This window comes from Balaenoptera acutorostrata, chromosome 4 (genome assembly GCF_949987535.1).
Source record: "Balaenoptera acutorostrata chromosome 4, mBalAcu1.1, whole genome shotgun sequence".
NCBI lineage: Eukaryota > Metazoa > Chordata > Mammalia > Artiodactyla > Balaenopteridae > Balaenoptera > Balaenoptera acutorostrata.
This window is the reverse complement of record NC_080067.1, coordinates 28,202,489-28,214,519: the sequence shown is the minus strand read 5'-3', so window position 1 is coordinate 28,214,519 and position 12,031 is coordinate 28,202,489. Positions and strand designations below refer to the sequence as shown.

At 37.7% G+C, this 12,031-nt stretch overlaps 1 protein-coding gene across 3 annotated transcripts in view; it reads left to right on the top strand.

The window, feature by feature from the left end:
• The window catches only part of ATR (ATR serine/threonine kinase), a 106,853-nt gene that overhangs the window by 77,363 nt on the left and 17,459 nt on the right, over positions 1-12,031 (top strand). For all 3 annotated transcript variants that reach the window (XM_057545798.1, XM_007188080.2, XM_057545799.1), the window contains exon 37: positions 11,398-11,495. In XM_057545798.1, coding sequence (XP_057401781.1) covers positions 11,398-11,495 — 98 coding nt within the window. The remainder of the gene's footprint in view (positions 1-11,397; positions 11,496-12,031) is intronic.

Genomic DNA, 12,031 nt, shown 5'->3' with positions numbered 1-12,031 from the left:
GTGAGAACTGCATGTTTGCTGATTAAATATATCAAGGTGACTCTGTTGATATTGAACTATTATCACAGATCTTAGCATATGTAGGATTTTTCTGCTTTATGATTATCACCTTGGATGTGATATAAATTTTTTCTTTGTACAATTTTTTCCTTCCCTTTAAATAATAACTATTTTAATGGAATAAGTAATATATGCATGTTTTTTAAAATTCAGTAGTACCAGGAATATACAATGAAAATTAAGTGTCCTTCCCATTCTGGACCCTCATCCTCTGGGTCCCCTTCCCTAGAATTCCAGAAGACGCTAAATCTAGTACATTTAATGGTTGTATTTAATTGCCTGTGGAATGTTTCCTTCCAGCCCACGGTTTTGACATTAGACTTGTAGAAGGAGCTTAGCACTTAAACTAGGTAACAGGTAAAATGTAACTTAATTTCATATATTAGTGTATTATAGTCAAATAGTATATTGTCTCATGCCTACTGTTTATATTATCACAAATTATTAATTCCTAAGAAGTAATAATAACGTTCCACTCATTTTCTTGTCATACTCATGGACCATTGCTTTACACTGATGAATAACTTACTTCATAGTAATAAATTTATTTAAAGTTGCCTATTATCAGGTATTTTGACTTCTCAGTTCAATATTTTCAGGAATCAAAGCAATATATTTTTGTTCATCAGCAGTGTTAGGATTGCAAGATTTGGCCAAGACTTTCTTCCCAAAATGGAATTCAGTTTTTGTTTGCTTGCTTATTTGTTTGTTTGTTTTTTGGCCATGCCATGTGGCTTGTGGGATCTCAATTCCCCAACCAGGGATTGAACCTGGGCCACGGCAGTGAAAGCCCGGAATCTTAACCTGTAGGCCACCAGGGAACTCCCTGGAATTCAAGTTTTATAAAATCCAAACCTAATTTAATTTATTATTGATTATTAATGACTTGTTATTGAGGAAGAATTCCTGGCATATTGGCATTTTGAAATGGAAGCGTAAGCCGAGGAGAGTTATTAAATGCATTTTTCTTTTCTAAAATGAGTAATACCTCTCATTTGCTCTTTAGTCTTGGCGTATATCATATGCATTGGTATACAGAATTTATTTAATATATTTCTTCTAAAACGAGTTATTTGGAGTCCTTGATATGCATAAAACTATTAGGTATAGTATGAGATTTTTAGAAGTACAGTTTAAGAAAGTAAGACTATTTTAGAATATGTTTTATCCATAGTAGTTAAAATAAAACATGTGGATGCTTAAAGGAGTAAATAAGTTCAGTTATCGATACTTTTCCCCTGAGTCATTGAATTACTGTGTTATTACTAATTAAGCATTAGTGTTTGCCCTCAAGGAGCTACAGTCCAATTGGATAGAGAAACCTTAGCAGACAAAATATTCAAATAATGGTACATAGTAGAATGTGATCAAATATCAAAATAAGTGGTATAAATATTAGAAATATCTTTTTGATATTAGCAAGGTACCAAAAATGAACCAAACAAGTCCAGGAGGAGTCATGGATTTGGGGCAAATCTGAAGTCAAAACTCAAACCACTGGCTTCATGATATCAAAAGTATCTCTTTGCACTGCATTGCTACAGAAGTTTGGTAGGCCTTGTGAAAAAGGTAGGATTTAAAAGGTAATTAAATTCAAGAAAGAGAGGACATTACAGGCATATCTCATTTTATTGAGCTTCACAGATACTGTGTGTTTTTTTTTTTTAATTATTTATTTATTTTTGGCTGTGTTGGGTCTTCGTTTCTGTGCGAGGGCTTTCTCTAGTTGTGGCAAGCGGGGGCCACTCCTCATCACGGTGCACAGGCCTCCCACCATCGCGGCCTCTCTTGCTGCGGAGCACAGGCTCCAGACACGCAGGCTCAGTAATTGCGGCTCACGGGCCCAGCCGCTCCGCAGCACGCGGGATCCTCCCAGGCCAGGGCCCGAACCCATGTCCCCTGAATTGGCAGGCAGATTCTCAACCACTGTGCCACCAGGAAAGGCCCCAGATACTGTGTTTTTTACAAATTGAAGTTTTGTGGCAACCCTGTGTTGAGCAAGTCTGTCAGTTCCATTTTTCCAACAGCATTTATTCACTTCAGGTCTCTGTATACTCACATTTTGGTAATTCTTGCAATATTTCAAACTTTTTCATTATTATTGTGTTTGTTATGGTGATCTGTGGTCAGTGATCTTTGATGTTAACTATTGTAATTGTTCTGGGGCACCATGAACTGCACCCATACAAGACAGCGAACTTATTCCATAAATGCTGTGTGTGTTCTGACTGCTCCACCAACTGGCCATTCCACCATCTCTTTTCTTCTCCTTGGGCCTCCCTATTTCCTGAGACAACAATGTTGAAATTCGGCCAATCAATAACCCTACAATGGCCTCTAAGTGTTCAAGTGAAAGGAAGAGTCACATATCTCTCACTTTAAATCAGAAGCTAGAGATGATTAAGCTTAGTGAGGAAGCCATGTCAAAAGCTGAGACAGGCCAAAAGCTAGGCCTCTTGTGCCAAAGAGTTAGCCAAGTTGTGAATGCAAAGGAAAAGTTCTTGAAGGAAATTAAAAGTGCTACTCCAGTGAACACATGAATAATAAGAAGGTGAAACAGCTTTATTGCTGATATGGAGAAAATTTTAGTAGTTTACAGAGATCAAATTGGACACCATATTTCCAAAGCCTAATCCAGAGCAAGGCCCAAACTTGCCTCAATTCTAAGAAGGCTGAAAGAGGTGAGAAAGCTGCAGAAGAAAAGCCTGAAGCTAGCAGACATTGGTTCATGAGATTTAGGGAAAGAAACCATCTCCATAACAGAAAAGTGCAAGGTGAAGCAACAAATGCTGATGTAGAAGCTGCAGCAAGATATCCAGAAGATCTAGCTAAGATCATTAATGGTGGCTACACTAAACAACAGAATTTCGATGTAGACAAAACAGCCTTATATTGGAAGAAGATGCCATCTTTCATGGCTAGAGGAGAAGTCAATGCCTGGCTTCAAAGCTTCAAAGGACAGGCTGACTCTCTTACTAGGGGCTAATGCAGCTAGTGACTTTAAGTTGAAGCCAGTGCTCACTTACTACTCTGAAAATCCTAGAGCCCTAAGATTTATGCTAAGTCTATTTTGCCTATGCTCTGTAAATGGAACCACAAAGCCTGTATGACACCACATCTGTTTACAACATGTTTTACTACATATTTTAAGCGCACGGTTGAGACCTACTGCTCAGAAACAAAGATTCCTTTCAAAATGTCAGTGCTCATTGACAATGCACTTGGTCACCCAAGAACTCTGATAGAGATGTATAGTGAGATTAATGTTGTTTTCATGCCTGCTAACACAGCATCCGTTCTGCAGCCCATGAATCAAGGAGCAATTTCAACTTTCAAGTTTTATTGTTTAAGAAATACATTTTGTGATTGGAGTGACGTCAGCAATATGGCAGAGTGAAAAGCTACCTTTGTCTCACCCCATCAGTCTACAACCAGTAAAACATCCAAGTACAACAAAGGTACTTCCGCTCAACACACCAGCACACTGGAGAATCCACATATTGGTACATCTAAAGGTGGGTGGACTGAAACACATAGAGGAGGTGAAAGCAAGAGAACAGCAGAGGTGGTGCCTGCAAAACCCAGCCCTCCAGCCACAGCAGCTGAGTCTGCAGCCCCAGAGAACCCGATAGTAGCAGAGGAGGGAGGTACACATGATTCCAGCCTCCTGGCCCCAGCAGCTCCTGTGGCCACGGGTAACTGGGAAACAGTGGCAGTGGGGCCTGAGACCCTGTCCCTCCAGCTGCTGAGGCGCCAACAACTCCAGGTCCATTGTGGCAGAGCCCCACGAACCTTACAATACCAGACACAGCAGAGGCACCCACGCAACCTCAGCTCCCCTCCCAACTCTCCTCATTCCCCTCCCCCCATGGCAGTGGAGCCTGCAATTCATGGGAGCCCAGATGAGATGGCAGAGCCTACCATCTAGATGCAGCAAGCAGCAACACCAGTGACAGTGGGAGAAGGAAGGTACCAACGACTCCAGAGGCACAAGGTGCAATAATGAGGGCAGGGAGTCGCACCTCTAACAGATGAGGTGGAAGGTGGAAAGGGCAGACTCTCAAATAGAGCCAGAGGCGCCTCAGGTGAAAGAAACCAAAAACCTATGCTATAGTGCCACCTACTGGAAAACAAAAGAAAGGCCTCTAATCTCTAACCTGTCCCTACTTCAAATGTACCGACAGAGGAACAACTCATCTAGCACCATGAAGAACCACAGTGACAGTGTACCACAAAAAGCAAATGATGATTTTCCAGAAACCAAACTTAAAGATACAGAATATTGCGATTTGATAGAGAATTCAATATAGCTGTCATGAAGAAACCCAGTGAGCTGCAAGAAAACTTAGAAAGGCAGTTCAGTGAGCTCAGGAATAAAATTAATGAACAGAAGGAGTACTTAACTAAGAGAGTGAAACTCTAAAAAAGAACCAAACAGAAATTCTCGAGTTGAAGACCTCAATAAATGAGATGAAGAGTGCATTTAAAAGCTTTGGAAATAGAGCAGACCATATGGAAGAGAGAATTAGCAAGCTTGAAATGGTACAAGTAGGACAGGAAAGAGAAGATATTTTAAAAATGAGGAAATTCTAGAGAGCTATCCAAGTCTTTTAGGAAGGGCAACGTTAGGGTAATGAGTATCCCAGAAGAGAAGAGAGGGAGAAGGGAGCAAAGCATCTATTTAAAGAAATAATAGCTGAGAACTTCCCAAACCTGGAGAAGAAACTGGGTATACAAGTTCATGAAGCCAAGAGAACACCTAATTACCTTCTCTAAGACAGATTGTATTAAAATTGTCAAAAGTCAATGACAAAGAAAGAATTTTAAGGGCAGCTAAGGAAAAAGGGATGATAACCCACAAAGCTACCTCATTGGGCCATCAGATTTCTCAGCAGAAACTACAGACCAGGAGGAAGTGGAGTGACATTCTCAAAATACTGAAAGGTAAAAGTCATCACTCAAGAATACTCTATCCAGCAAAGTTATCATTCAGATATGAAGGAGAAATAAAGACTTTCCCAGACAAACAAAAGCCAAGAGAGTTAATCAACATTAGACCTGCCTTACAAGAAATGTTGAAATGAGCTTTTCTACCAGAAACAAAATGGCAAAAAGTACACAAAACTTTGAGTAAGGTGATAAGTAGACAGAATCAAAAGTTGCAAGTCTTTATCACAATAGGTTTTTAAACACTTTGTTATAGCATAAAGGTTAAAGGGGGAAAGTGTTGAAAAAACAAATATAGCTGCTTCAATTCAGTAACAAACTCACAACATAAAAAGGGATAATTTGAGACAACAAAAATATAAAAGGGGAAGAGGAAAAGGATGGAACCTACATAGGTAAATGAAGATAAGATCCTATGAGCAGAAAAAGGACTATTTTATCTATGAGAGGGTTCATACAAACCCCATGGTAACCACAAAACATAAATCTAGAGTAGAGACATGAAACATAAAAAAAGAGGAAAGTATGAAAAACAGAAAACCTCCAAACCAAAATGGCAGACAGAAACACAAGGAAAAAAATAAAACAACAATGGATATATAGAGCAACCAGAAAACAAAAGCTAAACTGGCAGTGCTAAGTCCTCATCTGTCACCTAAAATGTAAATGGATTGCATTCACCAACCAAAAGACACAAAGTGGTTGGATGGGTTAAAAAAACAAGACCCAACTATATGCTGCCTCCAGGAGCTCAGCTCTAAAGACAAACATAGGCTCAAAGGGAAGGAATTTCCAAGAAAATGGAAATTGACAGCAACACAGTAATAGTAGGGGACTTTAACATCCCACTTGTGTCAGTGGATAGATCATCTGGAGAGAAATTCAAGGAAACAGCAGAACCAGATGGATTTCATAGACCTATACAGAACATTACATTCAAATGCAGCAGAATACATATTCTTCTCAAGTGCACATGGAACTTTCTAAAGGACAGACCATTAGCCACAGAACAAATCTCAATAAATTTAAAAAGATTGAAATCATATCAAGCATCTTTCCCAATCACAGTGGTATGAAACTAGAAGTCAACTACAAGAAGAAAGGTAGAAAAATGACAGGCATATGGAGACTGAACAGCATGCTACTGAAGAGCTATTGGGTCAACAAAGAAATCAAAGAAGAAATTAAAAGTTACCTGAAGACAAATGAAAATGAAAATATGACATACCAAAAAAATCTATGGGATGCAGCAAAAGCAGTACTAAGAGGGAACTTTATAGCAATACAGGCCTACCTCAAGAAACAGGAAAAATCTCAAATAAACAATCTAACCTTACACCTAAAGGAACTAGAAAAAGAAGAACAAATGATGCCCAAAGTCCATTGAAGGAAGGAAATAATAACAATCAGAGTGGAAATAAATGAAATAGAGACTAGAAAGACAGTAGACAAGATCAGTGAAAATAAGAGCTGGATCTCTAAAAAGATAAACAAAATTGACAAACCTTTATCTAGACTCACCAAGAAAAAAGAGAGAAGGGTCTGATAAATAAAATCAGAAATAAAAGAGGAGAAATAACAACGGATACCACAGAAAAACAAAGGATTGTAAGAGAATATTATGAAGAATATTATGAACAAATTGGACAACCTAGAAGAAATGGACAAATTCTTAGAACCATACACCCTTCCAAGACTGAATCATGAAGAAATAGAAGGACCAGACAGCTTCACAGTGCATTCTACCAAACATTTAAAGAAGATTTAAGGCTCAAAGTCTGCCAAAAAATTGAAGAGGAAGGAACGCTTCCTAACTCATTTTATGAGGCCAACATCACCCTGATACCAAAACCAGACAAAGACAACACACAAAAAAGAAAATTATAGGCCAATATCTCTGATGAACATAGACACCAAAATCTTCAATAAAATATTAGCAAACCAGCTGCTACAGTGCATTAAAAGGATCATACACCACGATCAGTGGGATTTATTCCAGGGATGTAGGGATGATTCAACATACACAAAGCAACCAACATGGTACACCACATTAACAAAATGAAGGATAAAAACCATATGATCATCTCAGTAGATGTAGAAAAAGCATTTGAGAAGATTCAATATCCATTTTTGATAAAAAGTGTCAATAAAGTGGGTATAGTAGAAACATACCACAAATTAGTAAAGGCCATGTATGTCAAACCCACAGGTAACATCATAGTCAACCATGAAAAACTGAAAGCTATCCCTTTAAAATCAGGAACAAGACAAGGATGCCCCCTCTCACCACTCTTATTCAACATAGTATTGGAAGCCGTAGTCAGAGCAAATAGGCAAGAAAAAGAAATAAAAGGCATCTAAATTGTAAAGGAAGAAGTAAAATTGTCACTATTTGTGGATGACATGATTTTTTATATAGAAAAGCCTAAAGAATACACTAAAAAACTATTAGAAATAATAAACAAATGCAGTAAAGTTGCAGGATACAAAATCAGTATACAAAAATCTGTTGCATTTCTATTATACATGCTAGCAGTGAGCTAGCAGAAAGAGAAATTAATAAAACAATCCCATTTACAATTGCAATAATAAGAATAAAATACCTAGCAGTGAATTTAACCAAGGAGGTGAAAGACCTGTACACTGAAAACTATAAGAAATTGCTGAAAGAAATTGAAAACGACACAAATAAATGGAAAGATATTCCATGCTCATGGACTGGAAGAATTAACATAGTTAAAATGCCCATACCTAAAGCAACCTACAGATTCAATGCAATTCCTATCAAAATCCCAAGGACATTTCTCACAGAAATACAACAAAAAATTCTTATATGGAACCACACAGGACCCCAAATAGGCAAAGCAAACCTAAGAAAAAAGAACAAAGCTGGAGGTATCACACACCCTGATTTCAAACTATATTACAAAGCTGTGGTAATCAAAATAGCATGGTACTGGCAGAAAATAGATACATAGATCAGTGGAACAGAATTGAGAGCCCAGCAAAACACCCAGGCTTCTATGGACAACTAATATTCAACAAAGCAGCAAAGAATATACAATGGAGAAAGGATAGTCTCTTCAATAAATGATGTTAGGAAATTGGACATCCACATGCAAAAAAAAAAAAAGAAACTAGACCACTATCTCATACCATACACAAAAATCAACTCAAAATGGATTAAAGACTTGAATGTAAGACCTGAAACCACAAACCTCCTAGAAGAAAACCTAGGCAGTACAGTCTTTGACATCCACCTCAGTAATATCGCTCTAGATATGACTCCTTAGGCAAGGGAAACCAAAGCAAAAATAAACAAATGGGACTACATCAAACTAAAACATTTCTGCACAACAAAGGAAACCATCAACAAAATGAAAAGACAGCCTACCAAATGGGAGAAGATATTTGCAAACGGTATATCCAATAAGGGGTTAATATCCAAAATAAATGAGAATTCACACAACAACAACAAAAACCAACCCAATTAAAAAGTGGGCAGAGGAGCTGAATAGACATTTTTCCAAAGAAGACATTCAGATGGCCAACAGACCCATGAAAAGATGTTCAACATCATTAATTATTAGGGAAATGTAAAACAAAACCACAATGAGATATCATCTCACTCCTGTTAGAATGACAATTATCAAAAAGGCAAGAGAAATAACAAGTGTTAGAGGATGTAAAGAAAAGGGAACCCTCCTACACTGTTGGTGGGAATGTAAATTGGTGCAGCCACTGTGGAAACAGTATGGAGATTCCTCAAAAATTTAAGAATAGAACTAGCATATGATCCAGCTATTCCACTTCTGGGTATTTATCCAAAGAATATGAAAACACTAATTTGAAAAGGTATGTGCACCCCTATGTCCATCGCAGCATTATTAAAATAGCCAGGATATGGAAACAACCAAAGTGCCCATCAACAGAAGAGTGGACAAAGAAGTTGTGGTGTATACATGTATACAATAGAATACTACTCAGCCTTAAAAAAAGATGAAATCTTGCCATTGTGACAACATGGATGGACTTTGAGGGTATTATGCTAAGTGAGATAAGTCAAACAGAGAAAGACAAACACTGTATGATTTCACTCATGTGTGGAATATAAAAAAACAAAGACACACAAAAACAAAACAAATGAACAAAACAAACCAAATAAAAACAAACAGGTAGATACAGAGTAGTGGTTACAGAGGGGAAGGGGAGAGTGAAATGGGTAAAGGGGATCAACCGTATGGTGATGGATGGGAACTAAATTTTTGGTGGTGAGCATGCTATAAGGTATATAGAAGTAGAAATGTAATGTACACATGAAACTTTTATAACGTTATAAACCAATGTTAACCTAAATAACATAAATAAATAATGAAAGTAAATTTTTTAAAAAAGAAATATTGTATTTCTTGTATATGATATATTGTATCGTATTGTAATAACTGCCATAAATAGTGATTCCTCTGAAGGATCTGAGCAAAGTAAATTGAAAACCTTCTGGAAAGGGTTCACCATTCTAGATGCCATTAAGAATATTTGTGATTCATGGGAAGATGTGAAAATATCAACATTAACAGGAATTTGTGTGAAGTTGATTACAGTCCTCATGAATGACTTTGAGAGGTTCAAGACCACTGTGGAGGAAGGAACTGCAGATGTGGTGAAAGTAGCCAAGAGAACTAGAATTAGGAGTGGAATCTGAAGATGTGACTAAATTGCTGTAATCTCACAATAAAAACACAATAAAACGAATGAGGAGCTGCTTCTTATGGATGAGCAAAGAAAGTGATTTCTTGAGATGGAATCTACTCTTGGTGAAGATGCTATGAAGATTGTTGAAATGACAACGAAGGATTTAGAATCTTACCTAAACTTAGTTGATAAAGCAGTGGCAGGGTTTGAGAGGATTGACTGCAGTTTTGAAAGAAGTTTTCCTATGGGTACAGTGCTATGAAACAGCATTGCACGCTACAGAGAAATCGTTCATGAAAGGAAGAGTCAGTCAGCGCAGCAAACTTCATTGTTGTCTTATTTTAAGAAATCGCCACAGCCACCCAGCCTTCAGCAGCCCCCACCCTGATCAGTCAGCAGCCACCAACATCGAGGCAAGAGCCTCCGCCAGCAAACAGATTAGGACTCGCTGAAGGCTCAGGTGATGATTAGCATTTTTTAGCAATGAAGTATTTTATAATTAAGGTATGTATATTGCTTTTTTTAGACATATGCTATTGCACACTTACTAGACTACAGTATAGTGTAAACATGACTTTATATGCATTGGGAAACCCCAAAATCCGTGTGACTCACTTTATTGTGATATTCGCTTTATCGCAGTGGTCCAGTACCAAACCTGCAGTATCTCCGAGGTATGCCTGTACTAACTTTTCACAGATTTGGCAGAGACATGGGGTTGAGTGGTTTGTTGAGAGGATGGTGAGGAAATTGGACTTGATGGAAGATGTATGCAGTGAATAGTGAGAGACTAAGATTGCAAAGTTATAAAGAAAAAGGGTTGTATATATTTGAATCCCAACCAGAGTCATTCATATAGTCTTAATCTATAGGTAAGTGATTGCTGTTTTTCGAACGGGGGGGAGTATGGTGAAGCTAGAATTTCAGAAATGTTAGCCTGGAATTTATTGAAGGGAAGAAATGTGGAATTAGGGAGACCAAGTTAATGTAATTTCCCAGAAATCGAGTGATTGGGCCTGACCTAGGCTTATGATCATGGAATACAAATAAAGGCACAGATCCTAAGGACAATTTAAAAGAAGTACTGGGGCTTCCCTGGTGGCGCAGTGGTTGAGAATCTGCCTGCTAATGCAGGGGACACGGGTTCGAGCCCTGGTCTGGGAAGATCCCACATGCCACGGAGCAGCTGGGCCCGTGAGCCACAACTACTGAGCCTGCGCGTCTGGAGCCTGTGCCCCGCAACGGGAGGGGCCGCGATAGTGAGAGGCCCGCGCACCGCGATGAAGAGCGGTCCCTGCACCGCGATGAAGAGTGGCCCCCACTTGCCGTAACTAGAGAAAGCCCTCGCACGAACTGAAGACCCAACACAGCCAAAAATAAAGAAATAAATAAATAAAGTAGCTATAAAAATAAAAAAAAAAAAAAAAAAAAAAAGAAGTACTGACAGGAGTTTGACCAGGTCAAAACTTGAATTATTTTTGGTCAGTGTATTGATAATATAGAGGTTAGTGAGGAATGAAGAAAGAAAAAAGTGGGGAGAGAGGAGTCAAAGATAATGTGTACTAGGAAGAAATACTGATACTATAAAAATTTTTGTCAGAGGCCATATATTTCTCAAGTGGTAGTTTAAGTCTTTATATTTAATTCATATAATGTAAAAAAGAATACTATGTTAATATATTTTCTATGTAATTGCAGGTCTTTACAGTATGGAAATCAGTTCATATATCAATCAATGCCACGAATGTTATCACTATGGCTTGATTTTGGTGCTAAGGCATATGAATGGGAAAAAGGTATAATTTTTTTGGTAAAATTTTTAAGGAACTGAGAAGAATTATAATTTACGTGAGAGCAAGAAATCAAATGTTAAAAAAGAGGAGAAAGACTAAGCATAGACTTTTTTAAGTAGTTGGAGTTGCAGGGCCTGCAAGTGTAAATCTGTTCATTCCTTGGTAAACCTAACACATTTTGAAAAATATTAGTTTAAGCCAAATAATTTACCTTAAAAATTACAATGGACTGTGGCTTGTTCTGTTTGCTTCTAGTGAAAATATATGTATATGTATAGCTGATTCACTTTGTTATACAGCAGAAACTAACACACTGTTGTAAAGCAATTATACTCCAATAAAGATGTTAAATAAATAAATAAATAAAGTCTGTTTAAAAAATTTAAACAAGAAACGGGCCTTGAGTTTTTCAGTGGACTTAAATATTTTTTCCTACCTGGACAGAGAAAAGTATCTTTTCACAAATTGGCAAGTGATCTAGCTTTGGACATGGGAATAACATATATCTTAAAGCTGTTTTTAAGACAAAAATTTTTTGC